General features: G+C 36.7%; 1 protein-coding gene across 1 annotated transcript; it reads left to right on the top strand.

The window, feature by feature from the left end:
* Nucleotides 1–293: 293 nt before the first annotated feature.
* Nucleotides 294–22,958, top strand: LOC116402740 (sister chromatid cohesion protein SCC4-like; the record flags this gene model as incomplete). The annotated part of the gene is made up of 9 exons (XM_031882757.1): nucleotides 294–558; nucleotides 5,922–5,960; nucleotides 9,991–10,112; nucleotides 14,750–14,896; nucleotides 15,006–15,095; nucleotides 15,187–15,311; nucleotides 21,852–22,057; nucleotides 22,319–22,443; nucleotides 22,559–22,958. Coding segments are annotated over 9 exons (1,296 nt in total), but the record flags the coding sequence as incomplete, so codon positions are not given.
* Nucleotides 22,959–23,601: the final 643 nt, after the last annotated feature.

The following is a 23,601-nucleotide window of genomic DNA, read 5'->3' on the forward strand; positions in this document are numbered from 1 at the left end:
ACACTAAACTTAATTATTCAACTATACATCATTGTAGAGTAAAGGAGTAAAAGTCTAAAAGTTGGGATCTTGATTTGACACATGCATCTGCTTGTAACTTAAATAGCATACCAATATCTTCAATGTTTCGATAATTGAAAAGACTATAATATTGTTAAATAATTGAGGTATATGATAATACACCAAAAGATTTTGTTTGATTTTTTTTAAAAATAATAGATTTTTTATCAACTACCTTTAAAAGAGATTTTTATAAATATTAAGTTATCGTTTAAAAAAAAATTCTCAAAAAACATGCTCAGCTTCAGGAACAGCTTAGAAGTATAACTAGACCAACTTCCTTGAGCAAAGAATCTTTGGAACCTGGGCATTTTGGAAACGTGAGAAGAACATATAGAGACAAACTTGAGTTGGCACCATATCCTATTGATGGGGAGTGGCTACCAAAAAGTGCTGTGTACGCGCTTGTGGATCTTATGGTTGTTATCTTTAGCCGGCCTAAAGGTCTCTTCAAAGAGTGCACAAAACGAATTTTATCTGGAATGCTTACTATACAAGGTAAATATTTTAGAATGTTCACACCTTAACAACTACGAAACTGAATATACATTTGTCCTAGATTAACTGATGTAGCCTAAAGAATAAAATGAGAGAAATCTCCTAGAATAAAGTCAAAATCAGCCGCCTGGTGTACTTTGACAAAGGAGTTTAGCGCCTATACTATTCAAGACTTGTGTTTGAACTGGCCAGCCTTCACCACTTGAGTTTTTTGGCTTTTCTTTGTTCCATTTCTCTGTTTTTTGTTTCCTAATGTATTTCTGTTTTACGTAGGAATGTATTTATGAATTTCTTTGGATACTAGTTTCTTGATTGGAAATGATAAGGTAGCTAACGACCTTACTTTTTTGAAATGGAGACAAACCTATTTATTAATAATAAATGAGACTAATGCTCAAAGTACAAGAGTACTAAGAGCAAAATAAGAAAAAGACAGTCATCAAAGATGAACCCAAACAAAACATATGGGAAAAAGACCAACAAACAATCACAAAGTAGAAACAACAAAAGAACCAAAGCAACAAAGAGTTGAGACACTAGTTAAGATCTTAATACAAAGCAAATATATATACTTTCATGAAAAGCACCCACTTCAGATTGAAATTTTGAATACCACATGCTTCAATTCGAAAGGAGAAGGGATCCATCGGTTGCTTCAATTAGAAATTTTTGCTCTTTCTTGAATATGAGAGAATTAGTTCTGAGTAAGTGGTCAAGAGACTAGAATCAACACTTTATCTGCAACCTTCAAACCTTACGAAGTACCTGATTATTGGACCAAAAGATGGCTGAAATCAGATCTCGAAAGAAAACTAATTTGCATTTTTCTACTATTGAGAAATTATCTTCATTGACCTAGATGAGAAGGAGGAAGGTTATCAAATTTTCATTAAACCAAAATGATTTCACAATCATTGACTAAGGGCAGCAGATCCTTAGGCAATTCCAAGGGAACTTTGATGGGAACAACACTGGCTTCATCAAATAGAAAAGAGAGATCAGCCCCTTCAATTTTTTCATTATTCTTGATATCAAAACCATTTGTAAACCCTAGGGCCTCCTCACTACTGACACTAAATGGGAACTCCAAGGTCTTGGAGGTCGGTTTGTCAATGTCGGCACGACAAGGGGAGTCTTGCAACAAATTAACTTTAGAGTTAAAAATGGGGAGTTTTGAATATTTGAAATGCTTGACAGGAGAGCCTGAGTTTATGGACCTGGAAAGACGATTAGAAGTTTGGATTTTGGAGCTGCAAACCTCCAAAAGGTCAGGATTGTTTGCTGAGATAGAATGCTTTGAATTATGCCGCCGAGAGGGGGCTGAAGCAAAAACTGAAGGAGAAGGATCCTTGAATTATGCTTCCAAACTAATTAGTCTTGTTGCAGAAACCAGAAACTGAAGCTGCGGAGGCCATAATAGGAAGTTGCCGTTGGTTGGAGGAAAAAATGTAATCTTTAATTACTTTTGAGGAAATCTCATAATTCTGCATGATAGTACTTAAAGGAGATTTACCCTTTTTTCTTTCACTTCTGCATGATAGTACTTAAAGGAGATTTACCCTTTTTTCTTTCACTACTTAGATTTACATCTGCCGAATTAATGGGAAGTTGGTTAAAATCCATGTGCCCTAGTTTCTTTTTAATTCAATTGTGACCAATAAGGTTTTCATTAATTAGAAGTGGAGACTATTCAGATTCTCGCCCATGGCTGCCACCTGTGTAATTGAACCTTTCATCTTCTCCAGCGTCATACGGCTGGCCGGAAAATGTTGCAGAGATTGACAAGGGTTTCTACATTTTGGTAAGGTTGCAAAAACTGATCTTGGTACATTAAGTACAAGTGGGAAGGAGGAGAGATCACATCCCTCATCGAGCAAAGTTTCTCTTACCCTTAGTTGGTCAATGGAGTTGCTGTAAACGTCTTGTACACTGGGAGATTTTCTGGAAAACGGAGGGTTTGGAAACTCAAAATCTCCAAATGTAGAAATATGTTTTCCCTCTTTTGGTTAGAAATTTCGATCGTTAAAGGAACGAATCCACACTGGTTTTTCTTGACCTTAATACGAGCTTCACTACAATTGGTAAAATTAAGGGTTGGCTTTTTCTGAATTTTCTGTTCATTGTTTTACAGTTTTTTCTGGTCCCTTGTAATAGGCTGATTGTTATTAGGTTGCTCCTCTGTTGGTTTTTGTGTTGATGTTTTCTTTCTCGGGATATGATGATTGGCGTTATGGAGGTGTCAACCTAGTTTAGATGTCTGGGTGCGCCTTCTGGTCCTATAGGTTCCCCCTTTCTTCTTTATTGCTCTCTTTGTATTAATCTCTTATACTTAGAGTTCTTATTAATAAAGAAGTTTTTGTCTCCGTTTCAAAAAAAGGGTTTCAGAGGCTATTTCTATGAATCCTCCAAAATGGTCTTTGATTGTTTCGAAAATACTTCTACACCAGAAATCAAGAGGAAGGTTCTTCACTTTAATCCAACCTCCATAACCTTTCAACACCAATGGCCTACTATGTTTTGCACTGGCCCATTTTTCAAATTTTAGGTGGAAATTGTCCCATTCTTGCCATCCTAGTTGAGATGTTCGAGTGCATCCCCTGACCCCTAAACCTCTTGTACTTTGAGTTCTGAATATCAATAAAGAGGTTGTCTCCTTCTAAAAAAATACTCATGTACTTTGAGCTTTAGTCTCATTATCATTAATAAAGAAGCTTGTTTATGTTTTAAAAAAATATCGAGGACAACAAGGTTTTATCAAGTGCTTCCAAACTGAATTGCAAAGTGGACAGCATTCCGATAATGTACCTTTGTCTTCCTTTGTGTGGCTATCTAGTTGAGATGTTTGGGTGCACATGCTGATCTCATAGGCTTAGATCTTGTCTCTTCATTTTACTCAACACTACTTTGTCTATTCATTTTCTTAATGAAGAGGTTCATTTTCCTTTTTTTTTCTAAAAAAATCATAACATTTTGGTGACTTTCCTCTCTGCAAACTTCAGAAAGATATCATTTTTTTTAAAAAGGATACGAGTCTCACTATTATTAATATAAATAAAGAGACAAAGCTCAATGTACATGAGGGTTATACAAAGAGCAATAGGGGGGAGGGAGGATCAACGGGCGCACCCGGGCATCTCAACTAGGTTGACACTCCCATAGCGCCCTCATCACATTCAAAAAACGACAATACAAGAATCAAACAAAAAGCCACAAATACAAGGGCAAACAAAATGATAAAAATAATCTGTCCAAAGCAAAATCATAAATCATAGGCAGCAGGCCGAGAACAAAGGCATCATTAATAGTGGTTATAGTGTTTTGCTATCCTGCCTCTAACCTCATAAAACTCGACACTGAGACCTGCAAGAAATTTGTAAGTACAGCCAGTTTCCACAGTTTTTTTTAATGCTTTTGATCCTCTTTGACTTCCACTCATACGTACCAAAGAGGTCAAGTTCTTGCCAAATTCTTAAGAGTGAAAATTCTGGGTAACTTAATTACTTCCCTATTGTATATCACCCAATTCAAGGTTTGGCATCCCACTTGGCAAACAAAGGATTTTTTTATCTCTGGTGCAATTTTTTCTTTCATAATGTAACCAATCTCTCCATGTCCACGAATATACATCTGAACACTTTGGGACCAACAAAGAAAATTATTCCCATTAAGCTGGATGGAGGTTATTTGGATGGTAGAACCGTTGGAATGGATTCAATTGTTTAAAACTTTAGCAATAGATGACTTGTTATCGGACATTATTGCTGGAAGTAGAGGAAAAACGAACTAAAACCCAATAACCAGAGAACCAAAAGAAGGAAAGAAGGGAAAAGCTAGCCGCGATAGCCTTGTTTGATCTCTACCTCCGTCAAAAGGAAAGGTATCATCTTAGGCAAACCCATCACTGATTACACAAGTTTTTTCTGCCATATCTTTGTTCGTTACATCAACCTCTCATCTGTTCGTGTAGCTTTCAGATCGACCGCCGACCTTTGGTGGGTCTCTACTAGGAGTTGTTTCCAAATCCATCGTCTGTTGTTTGTCTTAGCTCTGTTGCCTCAAATTCTTGTGCACCCTCAAACCCGCATAGTCCTCATATGCGCCGCTTCATCCTACAAATCCATCTGCTGTGTTTAGATTTGTTTAAATCTAGATTCGTCGTTGATCCATCTGCTTCATCCTTCATCGTTTCAGTCTAGATTCAATGAAGCCTCGACCTCTGATCCGTTGGTGGCTTCACTTGCACCGATCACCATGGGTTTCATTTGTCAGCACCACCAAACTCGTTGTTTGGTGTGTGCTTTTTTGTTCGTGCATTAAATTTTTCCCAGTTTGTAAAAGATTATCATGTACCCTCTCAATTATTCTGAATATTCAATATATTATATAAAATGATCAAATCTGAATTGAGAACCCTATAAAATCCATGGAAAAAGAAATTCTGGAAGAAGACTTGAGACAATTCAAAACAACCGAGGCAAGATAACTTTATTGGGCATGCTAATCGGCTGGAATCCCAAATTTTCTTTTTGAATTAATGTCTTCTTGAAAAAACATGTTTTCTGTCATGCACTAAAAGATGAGATTATTTTCAAAGAAGCTGCAAATAAGTTAACGCCACAATCAACTTACTTGCCATGTTTCTACAAAGAAGAGATCTTCGAACCATATACAGAAAAATAAATTATTTGACTTTACAACTTCCAATCTCCATATCCTTAACACTAGAGAAATGAAAACGCAGAGGAAGGAGGCTAAGCAACAACTTACTAACCAGAGAAAGTAGTAATGTTAACTGGAGAATTCGGCAAAAGCAATTGGAGATACTGACTAAAGAGAGAGCGAGAAGAGAGAAGGGTGAGGAGAGAACAAACATACCTCTAGAATTCTTTTGATTTAAAATGCAAATGATATTTTATGTGCTCATATGAGTATTATAACAATGTTGTAAATATCTTTTCAAGTTGTTTTTTATTTTATTTTATCTTAATATTTTAAACATTTTTGTTATATTGTTCTTTATGGTCATTTACCTTTTCCTACTTAGGTTACTCTTATACACATGTATATATATGTATGTGTCTTCTGTGAACGGAATAGATTATTTTGATTCTCTCAAACCTTAGAGTTTTACCATCACTTTCTTATCATCCCTCGAGAGTGAGAATTAGCTACTAGTTGTTGGTAAGAGTCGATTGACAAATCAATAACTTAGCAAAAAATCAAGAGAATGAATTTAGGTGGCTCCTCAATTAACTTGATATCGAATGTTTTATACAATTTAGTTTTGGCCGGACTATGATTCACAGGCTCTACTTTTGTTTGTTTTCGGAACTCAAATTTGCTCATAGAAATTTTTCTTGCAGAGGAATTGGTGAAGCTTGGGATAGCTGATGGCGTAAGAGGTAACACTTGGAAGTTAGAATACTATCCATACTTCTACTTCCCAATGTTGAATTTTGATTGTTTCTTTTCAATGCATATTTTGTGTGCATGTATAAATGCATATTTTGTAAAAAGAATGGGAAAAAGATCCTTCCATGGAAATTGGTGACCGTTTAACTGGTGAAATTGTTGGTTAATTTCAAATATACTGTTGAGTTTATACTTCATGTCATATTTTCTTTGAGAAGAAAAGAGTTCTTAAACAAAAGGAACACTCAATACAAATCAAGAAAATACAAAATCAGTAAATATAATATAATAAAGACAAAAATGGGAAATTGCTTTAAGTGACAAAATTATTGAACATATTCACATATATATCAAAATGTCACGTCTATCAGTCTATCAACGATAGACCGTGAAATTTGCTATATTTGTAAAAGAAATTGTTCATTTTGCTCTATTTGAAAACAACCCTACAAAAAATATATATTTAACATAAAAGGAAGCAATATATACTCCCCTTATGTGACAACAAGATATCGTTTATTGCAACCTCGTCAATTGAACTGTTAAATTGCCATTTTAGGGGACCTTTAGTTAACACATAACAATTTTTTTTTTTTAACACAACAATTTGTTCTATTGTTGGGAAAGTAAGGAATGCAGATTACTCTAGCAGAAATATTCTCACACGCCCTCATATATTCCTTCCTCTCGCCGGCCACTAACAATTCTCTCCTTCCACCTCCGACGATGGGCAGCACAACCGACAACGCTTCATTGGGATCCTTGTTCCTCTTTGATATATTGCAAAGATCTTCGTTGTGGGTCACCATGGCCTCGTCGGTTCCACCTGTATTCTAGAATTCAGAGAAGTATATTTCTTATACATATTGAGTCAGAGAAAAGTTACATATTTATATAGAGAATAAAATAAACCCTAGACACTATGTACAATTACAATAAAGGACATAGTTATAACTATATATCATAACACTCCCCCCAAGCTGGAGCAAATGTGTCGATCATGCCCAGCTTGTTGCACAGATAGCTTATCCTTGCTCCATTTAAAGCTTTAGTCAAAATATCTCCTAATTGTTCTCCAATCTTTACGTATCCGGTGGACACCAACCCATCTTGGATTTTCTCACGAATGAAGTGACCATCCACCTCAATATGTTTAGTTCGTTCATGAAATATTGGATTAGATGCAATGTGAAGTGCAACTTGATTATCACACCATAATTTAGCTAGCACTGTAATACTAAAGCCTATCTCAGATAATAATTGGTGAACCCATATTATTTCGCACACAGATTGTGCCATAGCTCGATATTCTGACTCAACACTCGAACGAGAAACAACATTTTGTTTCTTACTCTTCCATGATACTAAGTTTCCACCTACAAAGACACAATATCCAGAAGTTGATCTCTTATCCTCACAAGATTCTGCCCAATCAGCATCAGAAAAACATTCAACTCTCGTATGTCCATGATCTTTGTGAAAGATCCCACATCTAGGAGCAACTTTTGGATAACACAAAATCTGCTCTACTGCAGCCCAATGATCCATTGTAGGGGAAGACATGAACTGACTTACAACAGTTACAGAATAAGCAATGTTTGGTCGAGTTACTGTTAAATAGTTCAACTTCCCAACTAATCTCCTATATCTCCCAGGATCTTTACATAATTCTCCTTCTTTAACAAGTTGCTGATTGTAGATTCAACATGGTGGGTTGAGGTGTTGTAAAGGAAGTACAACCTTTTGTTCCGCTTTTGGGTTTGGACTTCTTTGGCAAGATGGTTTTGAGATCACCGTCTGCATCTTTTTGCTAGTCTCTAGATTTGAATGGTTTCCTTTTGAGAGAGTTATTTTGTTATGCTTTGTATTTAGTTCTCTTCGTTTTGTTTTAGTTTTAACTTCATTTTTTCTGTTGGATTTCGCCTTTTTAGCCTATTCTTTGCTTTTTGTTTGTTTTGGTCGTTTTCCCTTGTTTTGGCTGAGATCTTTTTTGGGCAGTTTGTTTGGTTGTTTTTGTCTTTTCTTGTTTTGCTCTTTGTATAATTCTCTTATACTTTGAGCATTAGTCTCATTTTCCTTTATTAATAAAGAAACTTGTCTCCGTTTCAAAAAAACAAGTTGCTGATTTGGCATCATAGGAGTGCCACTTGGTTTGGTTCCTAATTTTCCTGTCTCGGACAATAAATCAAGTACATATTTTCGTTGAGACAAATAAATACCTTTCTTGCTTCTCATCACTTCACTGTCAAAAAAATATTTCAATTGGCCCAAATCTTTTGTATAAAACTGACCTTGAAGGAAAGTTTTGAGAGATGAAATACCCGAGCATCATTTCTAGTAATAACAATATCATCAACATATACAACTAGTAGAACTATACCATTATCAGATCGGCGATAGAAAACTGAATGATCAGATGTACTCTTCTGCATACCAAAGCATACAAGAGCTTAACTAAACTTACCAAACCACGCACGAGGACTCTGTTTCAAACCATACAAAGATTTTCGAAGGTGACATACTTTATCTCTCCCTCTGAGCAACAAACCCAGGTGGTTGCTCCATATAAACTGATCACCATGCAGAAAAGCATTCTTAATGTCAAGTTGATGCAAAGGTCATTTATGGGTAGCAGCCATGGAAAGAAATAGGCGGATGGAAGTTAATTTGGCAACTGGAGAAAATGTATCTGAATAATCAGTTCCATAGATTTGAGCATAACCTTTGGCAACAAGGTGACCTTCCTCACTCAGGTTTGTTCTAGCACTCAAGTAATGGAACTCTTCAATATAATGGAACTCTTCAATATATTTGGCTATCGTTTTAGTACCTTGGCGGCAATTCTGGTACTGGTTATATAAAGCTTGTTCATAAGTCGGAGGTAAGAACCAAGCCTTCAACAACTTCTTCATCTTCTCCCAAGAACGGATGGGCTGCTTCCCACATCTTTGTCTATTGATCTCTAGCTGACCTTACCATGCCAAAGCACCAGCTCTGAGTTTCAAGGCCACTAAGTGCATCTTTTCTTGTTCAGAAGTATCCATGTAGTTGAAAAAATTCTCAATGTTCTTTTTTTTTTTGCAACGGAGACAAAATTCTCAATGTTCTTTATCCAATCTAAGTGCATCTTCCTCCCGTTTGCCACTATACGTTGGAAGATCAATCTTCATCTTGTAATCATGATGTACCTCTCTTCGTGCATCAAACCTCCTATTGTTTCGTCTCATTCGCACTTCATCATTATGGTTCCATAGATTTCCTTGTTCATTGTTGCCCTTCGTACCATCTTCTTGTAGTTCTTCCCATACTTCTTGGTCCTCTTGAATATCTTCTTCAAGGTACTGTGGCGGGTCGTAACCGGGCCTTCCTCTTTGGGCGTGTCATTGGTTGTGGAGGTTTTTGTAATTCCTTCTTGCTCGTCGACCTCGTCTGTCACTGAAATTATAGTCGTTTGCCACATTTGCTTCTTTTCGCGGCGGCGGCGGCAGCTCATCCATCCTTCTGTTCAGCAACTCGAAGTTCTCCATCATTCTATCAAACTTGTTGTGAAGATCTCCCAAGGATTCCTCGACGGCCAGCAAGCGAACCGTTGATGTCTCTGGAGAGAGGGCGGCGATTTCCTCCACTTCTTCTTGCACACGATCGTCCCCCGCGGCTGGGTTTATTCCTCTCCGGCCAGCAAGGTTAGTTATGAGAAAGTTGTTACAAAACAGTTAAGTATTCTAACTGTTTTAACTACCATGCAGTTTGGCTAACTCTTTAGACTATCTCTGTTATTATTCTTATTATATCAATATGTCTTTCCCTTATTCACAGCATCACAATAGTCTCACTTAAATAGAAGAAAGACCTAAAATAGAAAGGGAAAAAATCATATCGTAATAATCACATTCTAATTTCAGCAAATATAATAACACTAATTAAGGGATAAATCTAAAGTTGTATACACTTCACAATTTCATGTTGTAACAAACTAAAAAACTCTAATTAATTAACTCTATGAAACTTTGTTTTTAGCAGAAGTCAGTTTGCAGCACTCTGCCATATGGATGGCTGGCGTTTATTTAATGCTCATTATGCAACTTCTTGAAAACAAAGTAGCCATTGAGTTGACACGTTCTGAATTTGTTGAGGCTCAAGAGGTAAGAACTAGGAAAGTTTACTTATCTGTGAGTGTACTTTTTTTCAATTGTCATCCCTCTCTCACCCTCTATTTGTGTCTTGTTGACTTAGTCTTTTCCTTTTCCTTGTGGTGTTCTAAAGGTTTTCGTGATATTCAGCACACACTTTTATCCTCTTTTGCAAGAAGTATCTCCAAATGATACAAGCTAATGTTCGTTAGTTGTATTTTGTTTGGTCGTTTTGCTGGAGTTTGTTCTGTAGCTTCAGAACTTTATAACTAGGGTATATATATATATTACCAAAATAAATAAATAATAGAAACAACAAAGGTATTAAAATTGGTATTAAAGTTTGGTTATACCTCATGGCCAGCATCATACTTCCTGTGACCTAAGAGCTTTGCAAAAGTTTCTTTTGCTCAAAAACATTGTTTAGATGTAAATTTTTTTGAAATAGAGACAAACTTCTTTATTAATAATGAAACTTAAAGTACAAGAGAATTATACAATGAGAGTAAATAAAAAAATCCTATAAGAGGTAACCTTGGGGATCAAGAGGCGCACTCGGACATCTCAACTAGGTGGACACCCCCTAGCGCCAATCATCATATTCCAAAGAAACGAAACAAAACCAAACTAAAATTATTTGATGTCCAGATTAATACAACAGAGTCGAGACAAAAGAAGCTATCAGAAAAGAAAACAATGCAAACCAGAGAAAACATCTAACACCTGTGAAGGCCAAAACAAGAAATACATGAAAATTCTATGGCTAAAGTAAGAAAAAAATGAACCAATCCACCAAGACTTCAAAGCGTAGAAAGAGGCCTGCTGTAAGAATCTTTCAATCTGAATATTCTGCAGTCGAAATCACCAACTATAATGCTGGTTGAGAGAGAAAAACATCCCAGGCATATGTCTTGAATGGAGTAATTCTCAAATTCCTTATTTAAAGAACACCAAGCTGTAGCATTACGTTAGGCAGACAATTTCTGACCTTGGTCTTTCCTTATCATGAAAAATCCATTTGTTACGCTCGAGCCATAATTCCGTAAGGAGAGCTTTAGACCTGTTTACCCATATTAAATGTGGTTTCTTAGATAGAAATGGACCCATCAAAAGCTGAAGCACATTTGAACTTAGGGACCCATTAAAAACCCAATCAGTTTTAAAGATAGAGAATATGCTACCCCAGCAGAAGGATGAAAAGGGACAGGTCATAAAGAGATGAAGAAGGTCCTCATTAGCCTTCATACAGAGAGGACGGGCTGAAGAAGAAGGTACTTGTTAGTTTATTTCCTTTGCCAGATTTCTGAACTGTTGAGGAACCCAAAAACCATAATCCACATTAGAATATTAATTCTCTGAGGACTGCTTGAATTCCACATAGCTTTAAATAAGTGGTTATCCATCGGGGAGGCAGTTTGTAGATAAACCCAAAGAGACTTAACAGTGTAATGGCCTTGGTGGTCAATGGACCAATATCTATAATCTTCAGAATCTCACTTTTTCAGACAAGGGGAGGTATAATAAGGATTAAAACTCTGCAATTTCATCTTCTTTCAAACATCTTCTAAAAGATAAGAACCAAGATAAAGTTTCAATGTCCCAATGTGTTGCAACAGAGCCGTTGAGCAATAGAGCAATTCTAAAAAGCTTGGAAAATTAATCCTTGAGAGGGATGACATCAACTCAAAGATCTATCCAGAATCCGATTCTACAACCATTGCCAAGTTTAAATAAAGCTAGTGATTCCACCGACCTCCACACTCTTGAAATGCTTACCTATGGACTCCTTAGGCTATTACCAAACTTTTCCATTGCAAACCAGTCAAATGCCTCTTTGCCGTGGATGCTTCTTTCTATTTGCCTACATAAAGCTGTCTTCCTTTTAAAGTTTCCACCCTCACTTAGCAAGCAAAGCAATGTTATGTACTTTAATGCCACCTAAGTCGAGACCCCATCCTTTATTGATAGTGTAACCTTGCTGCAATTCACAAGTTGATTGATTTTACTGCCAGCATAACCTTCCCAAAAGAAATTCCTCATAATTTTCTCCAAAGAGGCAGCCACATTTTTCGGGGATAGAAAACAAAGATTGATAGTATGTGGGGAGACTAGCCAAGACCGAATTGGACAAAGTATGTCTACCTCCTCTAGAAATGTTAAATTTTTTCCATCTATCTAATTTTTTGTGAACTCGATCAATAACTGGTTGCCAAAACTCTTTTTGTCGAGGGTAGCCTTCCAAGGGGAGACCGAAATATAAAAAAGGTAACTTTTCTGCCTTGAAACCTAACCGGTTTGCTGTTTGAAACAAGACTTCCTCAACCACATTGACACCGCTAAGAGCTGATTTTACCCAATTTACTTTCTGCTCCAAACACCATTCGAAAAGCTTTGGCAGTGTTTAAAGTAGGAAATGGCAGAAGAACAGCCTTCAGGTCAGATCTGTGGGTGGTTAAAATTCCTCTAAAATTCGCATTCCCACGTTTGTTCAGAAGTGCACGCATTTCGGAAGGATCTACTGCTGACCATTGGGATTTCTATACTTCTTCTTGGTCTTTAACCTTCATAAGATTGCGGAAAGAAGAAGAAATTAATGATTTTCAGGCTCTTTTTTCTTTGTTGGCAGGAAAAGAATTACCGAGTGCCCCAGATAAAAGAATGTGGTCTTTGGAAACAAGCGGTGCCTTCTCTATTAAATCCCTTGTTAATCACCTTTCTTCTGCTACACCCCTTGAAAATTCACCGGAAGTTTGCATCTGGAAATCAAACAGCTCGTGAAGAGTGAATATTACTCTTTGGATTATGCTTTCTGGGAATTTGAATTGTGCTGCCGTTATGCAAAGGAAACTCCCCTCGGTCCTTTAGGCCCCTCCAAACCCAGACAAAGGTAGGTTTCTCTCTCTTCTCTCTCCTCTCTCCTCCCCCTCTCCCATCCTTCTCCTTCTCTAGCAGTCAATATCGACGACTCAATTTTTCTTTTTCGTTCTCCTCCTAGCGTTTCTTAATCCTTCAGTCAGAAGTTTTGAAATGATGGAAGTGATAAGATGTCGAATCCTCCAAGCACACTGCTGTATCTGGTTGGAAGATGGAAAGTTCCAAGTAGAAGATGTGGAAGCGCAAAGAAGGTTGTCAGTTTCAAAGGCACAGCTGAACCATGAAATCTATAGCGGTCCTTATGAGAGGTACAAAAGATGGTTTCTTTCATAATTCTGGGGATTTGGATCGAGGAAGAATGAAAGTGTCGAAATTCTGGTCCAAAGTTGGATGGATGCTATGCTGTGATTTTTGGCCTTTGTCAAGTGGTCACTCCAACATTCGAATGCGTGCAGGGGAGGACAGGCAGAGGTGGTTAGATTTCCATAAAATGTTAAAGAGTTTCCTGTCTAAGGTAGACTATACAAGATGGTTTGCAAATACAAGGCCCACGTCTAATTTTCCATCTGAGAGCAAGAGTTTAAGCTACGCAGACAAGGTTAGGACGCTAAAAAGGTGTCAACCTAGTTGAGATGTCCAAATGTGTCCCCTGATCCTTAGGTCTCTCTTTTGGTACTCTTAGTATATAACTTACTTTGAGTTTGAATATTAATGAAGAGGTTCTCCTTTTCAAAAAGCAAAGGAAACTCCTCTCTCATTGCTTATTGCCTCATATCTGCCCCCTTTGTTTAAATAATCTGGAGGATTTACAGCACCATCCCTTTGATTGTGACTATGCTAAGAGATGCTGTTTCAGATTGCTTCAAACCTTTAATCTATCTTGGGTTTTTGGAAATGATTTTAGGAGTAATGTCCAACATACTTTGGTTGGTCCAGCCCTCAAGAAAAGGCCTTTTTTTATTTGAAGCAACGCGGTAAAAGCCCTACTATCTGGATTATGGTTTGAAAGAAACCAATGAGTCTTCCACGATAAAATTTTCCCTTGGCTAGACCACTTTGAGCTTCCTCATTTAAACGCTTCTTCATGGTGTATGCTTCCAAATATTTTTGAAGACTTTTCAATTCAGGAGATCAATCTGAATTGGCAGGCTTTCATTTTCCCTCCTAAGTAGCAGAAGACTTTTTGTGTACTTATTTTTCTGTCTTAGGAGTCATTTTGTATTTGTATCACTGCTTGTTATTTTCTTGAGTTCTTGGTCTTAATGTTCCTATATTTTTTTCTTTGGACATTGAGTTTGGGATGTATTTCTTATTTCTTATTTTGACTATTCTCCTTGTTCGGATATGATGAGAGCGCTAAGGGTTGTCAACCTGGTTGAGATGTTGTATATTTTCTTGTATTTTGTATAGTGACTCTGTTTCTTTTCATTAATCAATGAAAAGTGTGTTTCCTTTTTTAAAAAAAAAAATTGATTATAATACACGAGGAATCCTAGGTTTGGAATTAATTATAGAAGAACAGGACATCTAAAAATAATTATAAGATGTAAATGACTTCACAAATCTACATCTTGGTATTCCATTCTTTGGATGTTTCAGGTTTTGTCTTCTTACTCTTCATTGGAGTATATATTCTTTGAACATTTTTGCTTCTTTTCATTAAAAAAAAATTTCATGTTAAAAAATGTGACAATATCCCAAAGAAGAAAGTGGAATGTTTGCCTCTCCGTCGGTAGGCGCATCCTTTGTCTAAATACCTGTATTGTATTATGTAGGCCTTAGTGCAGATGAAGAATTGGTTCTTGCGCTTTCCTACAATCTTACAGGCATGTGAGAGTATGATTGAGATGCTTAGAGGCCAGTATGCTCACTACGTTGGTTGTTACCATGAAGCAACTTTCCATTATATCGAAGCTGCAAAGGTCTTGCAATTTTAGTTTCCATGCTTCTGATACTGCTTGAAATCTCACACTGTGCTTATGGTTTGTTATTTGTGTCAAATTTTGTTGATTCTCTTGTCTGATTGTGTAGCTTACAGAGAGCAAATCAATTCAAGCAATGTGCCAAGTTTATGCTGCTGTCTCTTATATCTGTATTGGCGATGCTGAATCATCTACTCTTGTAACATTTTCTCCTGCTTAGAATTTATATACAAGATGAAATATACTAGCTTCCACATTTTTTAGTTTGATTGATTGAAATAGCATTACAGGCACTTGACTTGATTGGACCAGTTTACAGCATGATGGATTCTTTTGTTGGTGTTCGAGAGAAAACAAGTGTTCTTTTTGCGTATGGCCTCTTACTGATGAAGCAACATGATTTACAAGAAGCAAGGTATCTTTTTCCATTTAGATAGGAGAATACAGCAAGTATTTGAGGTCTTAATCTTCCCCTGCAAGGTTTTAAGTGGCCAACTACCACTGCCTTGTAGTGAGTTCTGACCCTTTGCCAAGTGATCTGTTGATTTGCATTTTTTATGGCCCTTATTTTAGAAGCTTTGTTAACCTTCCTACAAACCAAAGTAGGGGTGATCTTCAGTCTCTCCTTTTGTGTGTGTTTTGTGTATAATTCTCTGAGCATTAGTCTTGATTTTATTAATAAAATTTGAGACTGTCTCCTTTATAAAAAAAAAGGAAAAACAAACCAAAGTAGGGGTGGAAACGGTTTGGTTTGGTGGCAAACTGAACTGAATTGCAGATTTGAAAGTTTTTAATGGCAAAACCAAACCACCCTGCTTTGTCTGTACAGACCGAACAGCATATATGCTGTTTGTTTCGGTTTGATTTTCAATTTTTCTCTTTTCTTAGAAAGAAATTGAAGGAGATATTGATTGGCAAGAGGGTGAGAGAAGAAGTATGTTGGAAATTAAAGCATAAGACTGCCAAAGATTAATTTTTTTTTTACTAATAAAGCAGAAGACTGCTGGAGACGAAGGTCAAACAGAGAGATGAAGACAGCCTGCCAAAGATGGAGATGAGAAAGAATCGGAAATGGTCCAGATGGAGATGAAGACAGGGGATGAGGAGAGTTTGAGAGATGAGAAGGTGGACACATGAGGAGAACCGAGATACTGAGAGAGAGTGAGTGGCCGAGAAGATTGGAAAAGTTGACCATGGGCAGTGGCAAGTGGGCTGCGAACTGCGGAGAGTTGAGAGACTGAGAGTGAGCAAGAGATGAGAAAAATATAATGAAAATCAAGTGGGCAGGCAGCGGCAAGGCACTAGGCAAGGCAACCCTAAATTATATATATATATATATTTTTATAAATGCAGTTTAGTTCAGTTTGAAAATCAGTTTTCATAAATGAAGCTAAACCGAACTGAACAATTCAGTTTTAAAATTTCTTTAAACCGAATCGAACTACATTTTTCAGTTTTAATAAGTTTTCAATACCTGATCCCCTAGGACTCCCCCGTTTATCTTCTTTTTTATTGCTCCCTTTGTATAAATCTCTTGTACTTAGAGTTCTTACTAATAAAGAAGTTTCGTCTCTGTTTAAAAAAAAAAGTAAGTTTTCGATTCGATTCGGTTCAGTTCAGATTTTATAAATGGTTTGGTGTTATGGTTTCAGTGACCACCCCTACCAGCCAGATTTCTAAATAAGAATTCGGGTCGGAAAAGGAAATTTAATATAGTAGAAGGAAGAAGAGGAAAGAGAGTGTTAGTGTTGGCACGTGTGAGTAGGTTGTGTGAGTTAGTTAGGATATTCTTTCTAAATCATTATAAACAGAGTTGTAGTCTTGGAGGGAAAGTAGTTAGATTTCGGAGATTTAGTCAGGTGTTTGTGCACCTTTGAGAGAGAAGGTTGTTGATTTTATGGAATTAATCTATATTTCATTCATTATTTAGTAGAGATACAAGCCTATATATAACCATAGAGAAATACACTTAAGGAAATAATATCAAATAATATCTCCAAAATAATATCTCCTAAGAATAATCTAATTATATTAATACCCTCCCTCAAACTCAAGGTTGAAATCACAAACTTGAGTTTGCTAAGAACTAAGAAAAGAAACAATATATCTAGAATAGAATAAAAAACCCGAAGAACAAACACACAAAGAACTTCTAGGTTAAAACAAACCCACGAAAAACTTCTGGGATAGAAACATAGATCTTCGTATAGAGATCTATAACAGAACCTAGGAAGAACGAAACAAGAACTTCGGGGGCAAAATGAAAGAGCAAAACTGAAGCAAAGTAGAATCAAAGCTGGACAAAAACAGGGTCGGAATTGGACAGAAGTGTTTTGTCGGATCAGAATGGAACCGAACGAACTAAACTAGAGCAAGTCAGAATCAGATTAAACGGGAAATCTGGGGCGAACAGAACGGAAACTGAACTGAATGGAGCAGAGAGGCTTAGCGGATCTGAACAAAAACAGAAACGAGGCGTCGTTGGATCTGGGCTTCGATCTAAACTTTGAAGGCAGACATGAAGGATGGGTCTGAACGAAATTAGACAGATTTGGAACAGATTGGAGGCAGACGCGAGGATCTGAGGACATGGGGTTTCATGGTTTTGTTGGGACAGCGCAAGGAGATGGAGCAACGGCAACTTTATGTTGCGGCGAGCAGAGCTTCTTGGACGACGAACAAAACCGAAACTCTTCGGCTGGGCGTTCGACTTCAACTGACAAAGGTTCAATCGGCTGCTTGGCTAACGGAAAAACAAGAGATCGGACGAAGAACTATGAAGGAGATGGCCGCCGCAGACGCTAGTGAAAAACGAATGGGGTTTCTGGGGTTTGGATGGTGGCAGATTTGAACAGCAATGAGTGGCAAAGGGAAGGTGCAACGACAACGGCGGATTTGCAGATCTAAGGGGCGGCTTCAGCTAATGGGAGATGATTCTGCCTCCGTTGATGAATGATCAACGGAGGCAGAGATCAAACGGGATGTGGAGGCTAGAATTCAATAAGGGGAAAACCCTAGAGCTCTGATACCATGTTGATTTTATGGAATTAATCTATATTTCATTCATTATTTAGTAGAGATACAAGCCTATATATAACCATAGAGAAATACACTTAAGGAAATAATATCAAATAATATCTCTAGAATAATATCTCCTAAGAATAATCTAATTATATTAATAAAGGTAGCAGTGAGAGATAGTAACCGAATTGAGATTTCCTCAATTCGTTTTATTATTCTTCTTCTTTGATATTGCATTCGATTTGGTTAAATTATCAATAAAAGTTTCATCGATAGAACACAACCTTAGTGTTCCATCACATTGCCAATGAAGTGGTGGAAGAATACATAGTGAAAAAGAAGAAAGTGTGGCTGATTAAGTTGGACCTTGAAAAAGCGGGTCAATTGGGACTTTTTAGAAAAAGTAATAGCACAAAAAAATTTTGAGATGGCCGATGGATAAAATGATAATAGGTTGCATGCTCAATCCCAAATATTCAATCTTTATAAATGGCCGACCATGAGGCAGAATTCAAGCATCATGAGGCCTTCAATAAGTAGACCCACTTTTCCCATTTCTTTTCCTCCTAGCAAGTGAAGTTCTAAGTAGCCTAATTTCAATAATACATACGAATGGGAATGTTTGAAGGCTTTATTGTAGGCAAAGACAAGGTACATTTTTCCTTTAAAAATGATGAGGCAATGATGGAAATCCTCCAAAAGACTTTGGTCTTATTAGAATGGTGTTCTGGACAAAAAGTCAATTGGGAAAAATCTGCCATTTCTGGATTTAATATAGAGGAAAGAATGATCACTAAAACGGCCTCAAGACTAAGATTTAAGATGTAAGATAGAAAAGCTTCACTTAATGTACCTTGGTTTACCGCTTGGAGGCTACCCAAAAAGCTCCTTATTCTGGCAGCCCATTATAGATAGTGTTGTTTTTATGGAATGAATCTCTATTTCAATGATCATTTAACAAAGGTACAAGCCTAAATATACTAGATGAGGAATAACTTAAGGAAATAATCAATAGAACAATATCATAATAATATCTCCTAAAAATACTCTAAATCCTCCAATACCCTCCCTCAAACTCAAGGTTCAAATCACGAACTTGAGTTTGCTGAGAAAAGAAACAAATCAGTAGATTAGAAACCCACGGAGAACAAACACGAAGAACTTCTTGGTTAAAACAAACCCACGAAGAACAAGACGAAGAACTTCTAGGATAGAAACATAGATCCTCATATAGAGATCTATATCAGAACCTACGAAGAACGAAACAAGAACTCCTGGGCTTAGATGAGGGGAAGGTTGGTTGGATTTGGAGCAGACGGATCAGAATCGAACAGATCTTGAAACGAGATTGGATCTGTGGGACAAAGCAGATGAAAACCGGAGATGTGCGGGACAAATCTGAACTGAAACCAGAGGCGGAAACCAAATCAAAGCAGGTTGGAATCAGATTGAACGGATTCGAAATCTGGAGGTGAACAGAACAAAAACCAAACTGATCAGAGCTGAGAGGCTGAGCGGAACTGAACAAAAAATAAATCGGGGGCGGATGGTGGTGAAAATGAAGAACACGAATGGGGTTTCTGAGTTTGGATGGCAGCCGATTTGAGCGGCAAAGGGAATTAAGGTGCAACAGCGGTGGCGGATTTGCAAATCCAAGGGGCGGTGGCGGTTAATCGGGGATGGCTCTGCCTTCGTCGACGAATGATCAATGGAGGCAGATATCGAACGGGGATGTGGGGGCTAGATTCAATGAGACAAAAGAAACCTAGAGCTCTGATACCATGTTCTTTTTATGGAATGAATCTTTATTTCATTGTTCATTTAGCAAAGGTACAAGCTTAAATATACTAAATGAGGAATGCACTTAAGGAAATAATCAGCAGAATAAAATCTTAATAATATCTCCTAAAAATACTCTAAATACTCTGATAGATAGAATTCAAGGTAAACTAAGCAAGTTGAGATACAACTTATCTTGTGGTGGAAGAATCACACTGTAAATCGGTCCTTTCCAATCTCCCAACTTACTACATATCAACTTTCCTCATGCCAATTTCAGTTTCTAATACCTTGGAGAAAAATCATGAAAGAAATTAAGGGATTTGAGAATAATGGGGGAAAGCTGAACCATTTAGCTAAATGGTCTAAAATCATCAAAAGCCAAAGAGATGGGGGCTTCAGCTGAGAATAAGAAATAGAAATATGGCTCTTTTATCAAAATGGGGATTGAGATTCATGTCATAACAAAAGGCCACCTTGAGTTTGAGAACCCTGTGGATTAGTATTTCAAGAGAATGGCGCAAGATTAAAGTACTAGCCACTTTCAAAATTGGTAATGGCAGCAGAGTGTTTTTTTGGACTGATCCATGGCTGGATAATATTCCCCTAAACAGCAAGTTCCTTAGATTATCTCGTATTGCCCTCTTGCCTAAAGGGTCAATTTCTGAACATTGGGATAGCCAAATTAGTTCCAGGGCGGTTTACTTTAAAAGATTATTGAAAGAAGAGGAGGTTGTTGACTTTCAATCACCGACGATTTCTTTAATGGGAAAATGGTAAACTCTAATCAGGACAAGAAAGTTTGGTCCCTATAACCAAGTAGCTGCTTCATCGCTAAATCCTTGCTTACTCACCAATCACCTACTTCTCCAATTGATGTTTCTTTATACTGGGGGCTTTGGAAAACTAAGAGCCCTTAAAGAGCCAACATATCTGTGTGAATTATGCTTCAAGGGAATTTTAATTGTGCTAAGAAAGCTTTCCTCTCATTGCCTATCTCCTCATATGTGCCATCTATGTGGTATGAATCAAGAAGATCTTTTTTCGAGTGTCCTTATGCAGTGAATTGTTGGTGTAGGCTGATGCGAATTTTTTATTTCAGATGGGTTTTTTATGGCAGCTTTAGTGGTAAAGTGCTGCAAATTCTCTCTGGACCAGATTTAGAGAAAATCTCATCAATATTGTGGTGCAATGCAGTCGTAGAAATATGGTTTGAAAGAAATCAACGTATTTTGCACGGTTTAGATTTGTCTGTTAGTCTTTTGTTAATGATAGGCTGCTGTTGTAAAGGTCTTATTTTTTGGACCACTTTTACTAGCTCTATGTCATTTCACTTTTCTATTTTTTGGATATGATGAGGACGCTAAGAAGGTGCCAACCTAGTTGAGATGTCCGGTGCGTCTATGATCCCTAGTTCTTTAATTGCTCATTGTATAACCCTATTGTACTTTGAGCTTTGCCTCATTTTTACAATAAATGAGATCCGTTTCCTTTTAAAAAAAAGGATCACGTAATTAATGATCTGCATGTCTGTAGTTTTCAGCTTTGTGTCAATCAGCAGCTGAATTATGGCTTCTTACTTTGAGCCTTCCTGTAACCATTCCTTGTATGTTTTCTAAGCTTTTCTTTGTAAATAGTGTTCATATTTGTATCTTATCTTTTCTTATCAATGTATTAGGTTCTAGTTAATGGATGTGGCAAAGCTATACTTTGCTGCATAGTTTTTTGCTTTTTTTTTTTTTTTTTGTAAAATTCACTTTTGGTCCACAAGATTCAGAGTTGATATCTTTTTTATCTATGAGATTTCAAAAGGTGCACCTGTTAGTCAAAATGGTCTCTAACTCGAATGGACTATTACTAATAGCATGGTAATCATTTGCAACTAGAATCATTTTCAAATTTACACATTAAAAGTGTACCTTTTGATAGTTGGAACCTTAGAAACAAAAAGAGGCTACAAAATAGTCTGTCGATATCTTAAATATAAAACCAGTCTTGCCTCCATATTTCCAGCATCGGTTATTTCCACTGCACTCACAAGAATCAACTCCTAAAATATCGAGGCCTCAAATAATAGCATATGGTATTTGTTATGTCATTGATGTTGGGAAAGAAACATGGCATCAGCTAAGGGTGTTTTCCCCCTCTTATTCAGAAATCGGTTGGCGAAAGGATTACAATTGACCCACAATCATTTGGGGAATCTTCAACTTGTCGCACAATATTTGACAATCCTCGGGAGTTTAGCACTTGCTCTACATGACACCGTGCAGGCCAGAGAGATATTAAGATCATCTTTAACATTGGCAAAGAAACTCTATGACATCCCAACTCAGATCTGGGTACTATCAGTTTTAACAAGTATGCCAATGATATATATTCTTTCTAGTTACTATTAACATTTTAGTGGAATGAGATTTTCACAAGGCACTTAGAATGAAGAACACACGCTGGGAGCAACTGTCTCAGAACCATTTTTTTTCACATGTTCAAATAAAGTTGTTTAGTCTTCGTACAAATATATATAGTGAACCCCATAAATATTGTTACACTTTCCGGTGATATATGTATTATATTAATAATGCACATACAAATTAATTTTTATTTTTGTATACATTATAGCTTTATACCAAGAGTTGGGTGAAAAGGGGAATGAGATGGAAAACGCGGAATATCAATGTAAAAAGGCAGATGATCTGCAAAGGAGACTGGTTGATGCACATTCCTCCATTCATCACATCGAATTAGTAAGGCGTTCATGTTACTCTGATATTTTGATGAATAGTTAGTGTGTTTGAACAAATATCTGCTATTATGCACTTACATCTTTTATTGCTTTTTGTTTACCCCTCATGCATTTAGATTGACAAAGTACGGCTTGAGATTCAGCAACTAAAGGGGGTTGACATCAAGCGTGCAGGTAGCATCTCACTTGGAGTTGATCTTGATATACCAGGATCCATTGGTGTGTCGGTTTCGACTTCATCATTGAAGCTTATGGATATAGACTCAGGGAGACGTGGAAAGAGGAAAATTTAGAGCTTGCCTGGGAAATTTTTCAAACCAGCTTCTTGTTGTTGTTATTCTTTTTAATCTTTAATTTTGTTTTGTGTTTTTTTTCTAAACTATTATTGACTTGTAAATATTAATTTATTGCTCACTTTAAATTAAGGGAAAGTGTGATGGTTGACAAATGTATTTGGGGTTTTAGATTTTGCAGGTATATCAAAACTTTCAGATTTGAATTTCATTATTTTTCATATTTTCAGTTTACCCTCAACTTTTGCTATATTCCTATTTCACCGTCGAAAGTTTAGCACGATATTTCTTTTTTCCTCAACACGCTACAATTTCACGTCTCAGGTGAGCTAGGGTTTTGATCTTCTTTTTCTCCCAAATTCTGATATTTTTTTTCCACGGGTGTTTTGATATCTTTCTTTCCATTCTCATTGTAGCTTTTATTTTTTTCACTGGTGTTTTAATCTTCTTCTTATTGAATTTTCATTTTCTTCACAGGCATTTTTATATCTCTTTCTTATTGTTGTTTTGGTTTCTTCTTAAAAATGCTATTTGAGTTTTGATTTCTTCAATTGGCATTTACTTTGAAGAAAATGAAAAGATGAAGAATTAACTTTGTTGATGGAAAGAAACATTAGAACAGATGTTACTGCAAACAATACTTTTTCAACAGATATATGTATATGAATAACAACAAAAAATGTAAAAGAAATGAAAGCAAAAAAGCTGGGGCGAGCGGGTTAACAAAATTAAAAAGTAGCAAAAATTAAAAAGAGAGAGAAGGTGACTAAAAATGAAATGTTGAATCTTAGAGAGAGGAATTTTGATTTCAAATCAATTAAATATAATTTGAAATTATAATTGCATCCCCTATTTTAGCGTGAATT

This window comes from Cucumis sativus, chromosome 3 (assembly GCF_000004075.3).
Source record: "Cucumis sativus cultivar 9930 chromosome 3, Cucumber_9930_V3, whole genome shotgun sequence".
Classification (NCBI taxonomy): Eukaryota; Viridiplantae; Streptophyta; class Magnoliopsida; order Cucurbitales; family Cucurbitaceae; genus Cucumis; species Cucumis sativus.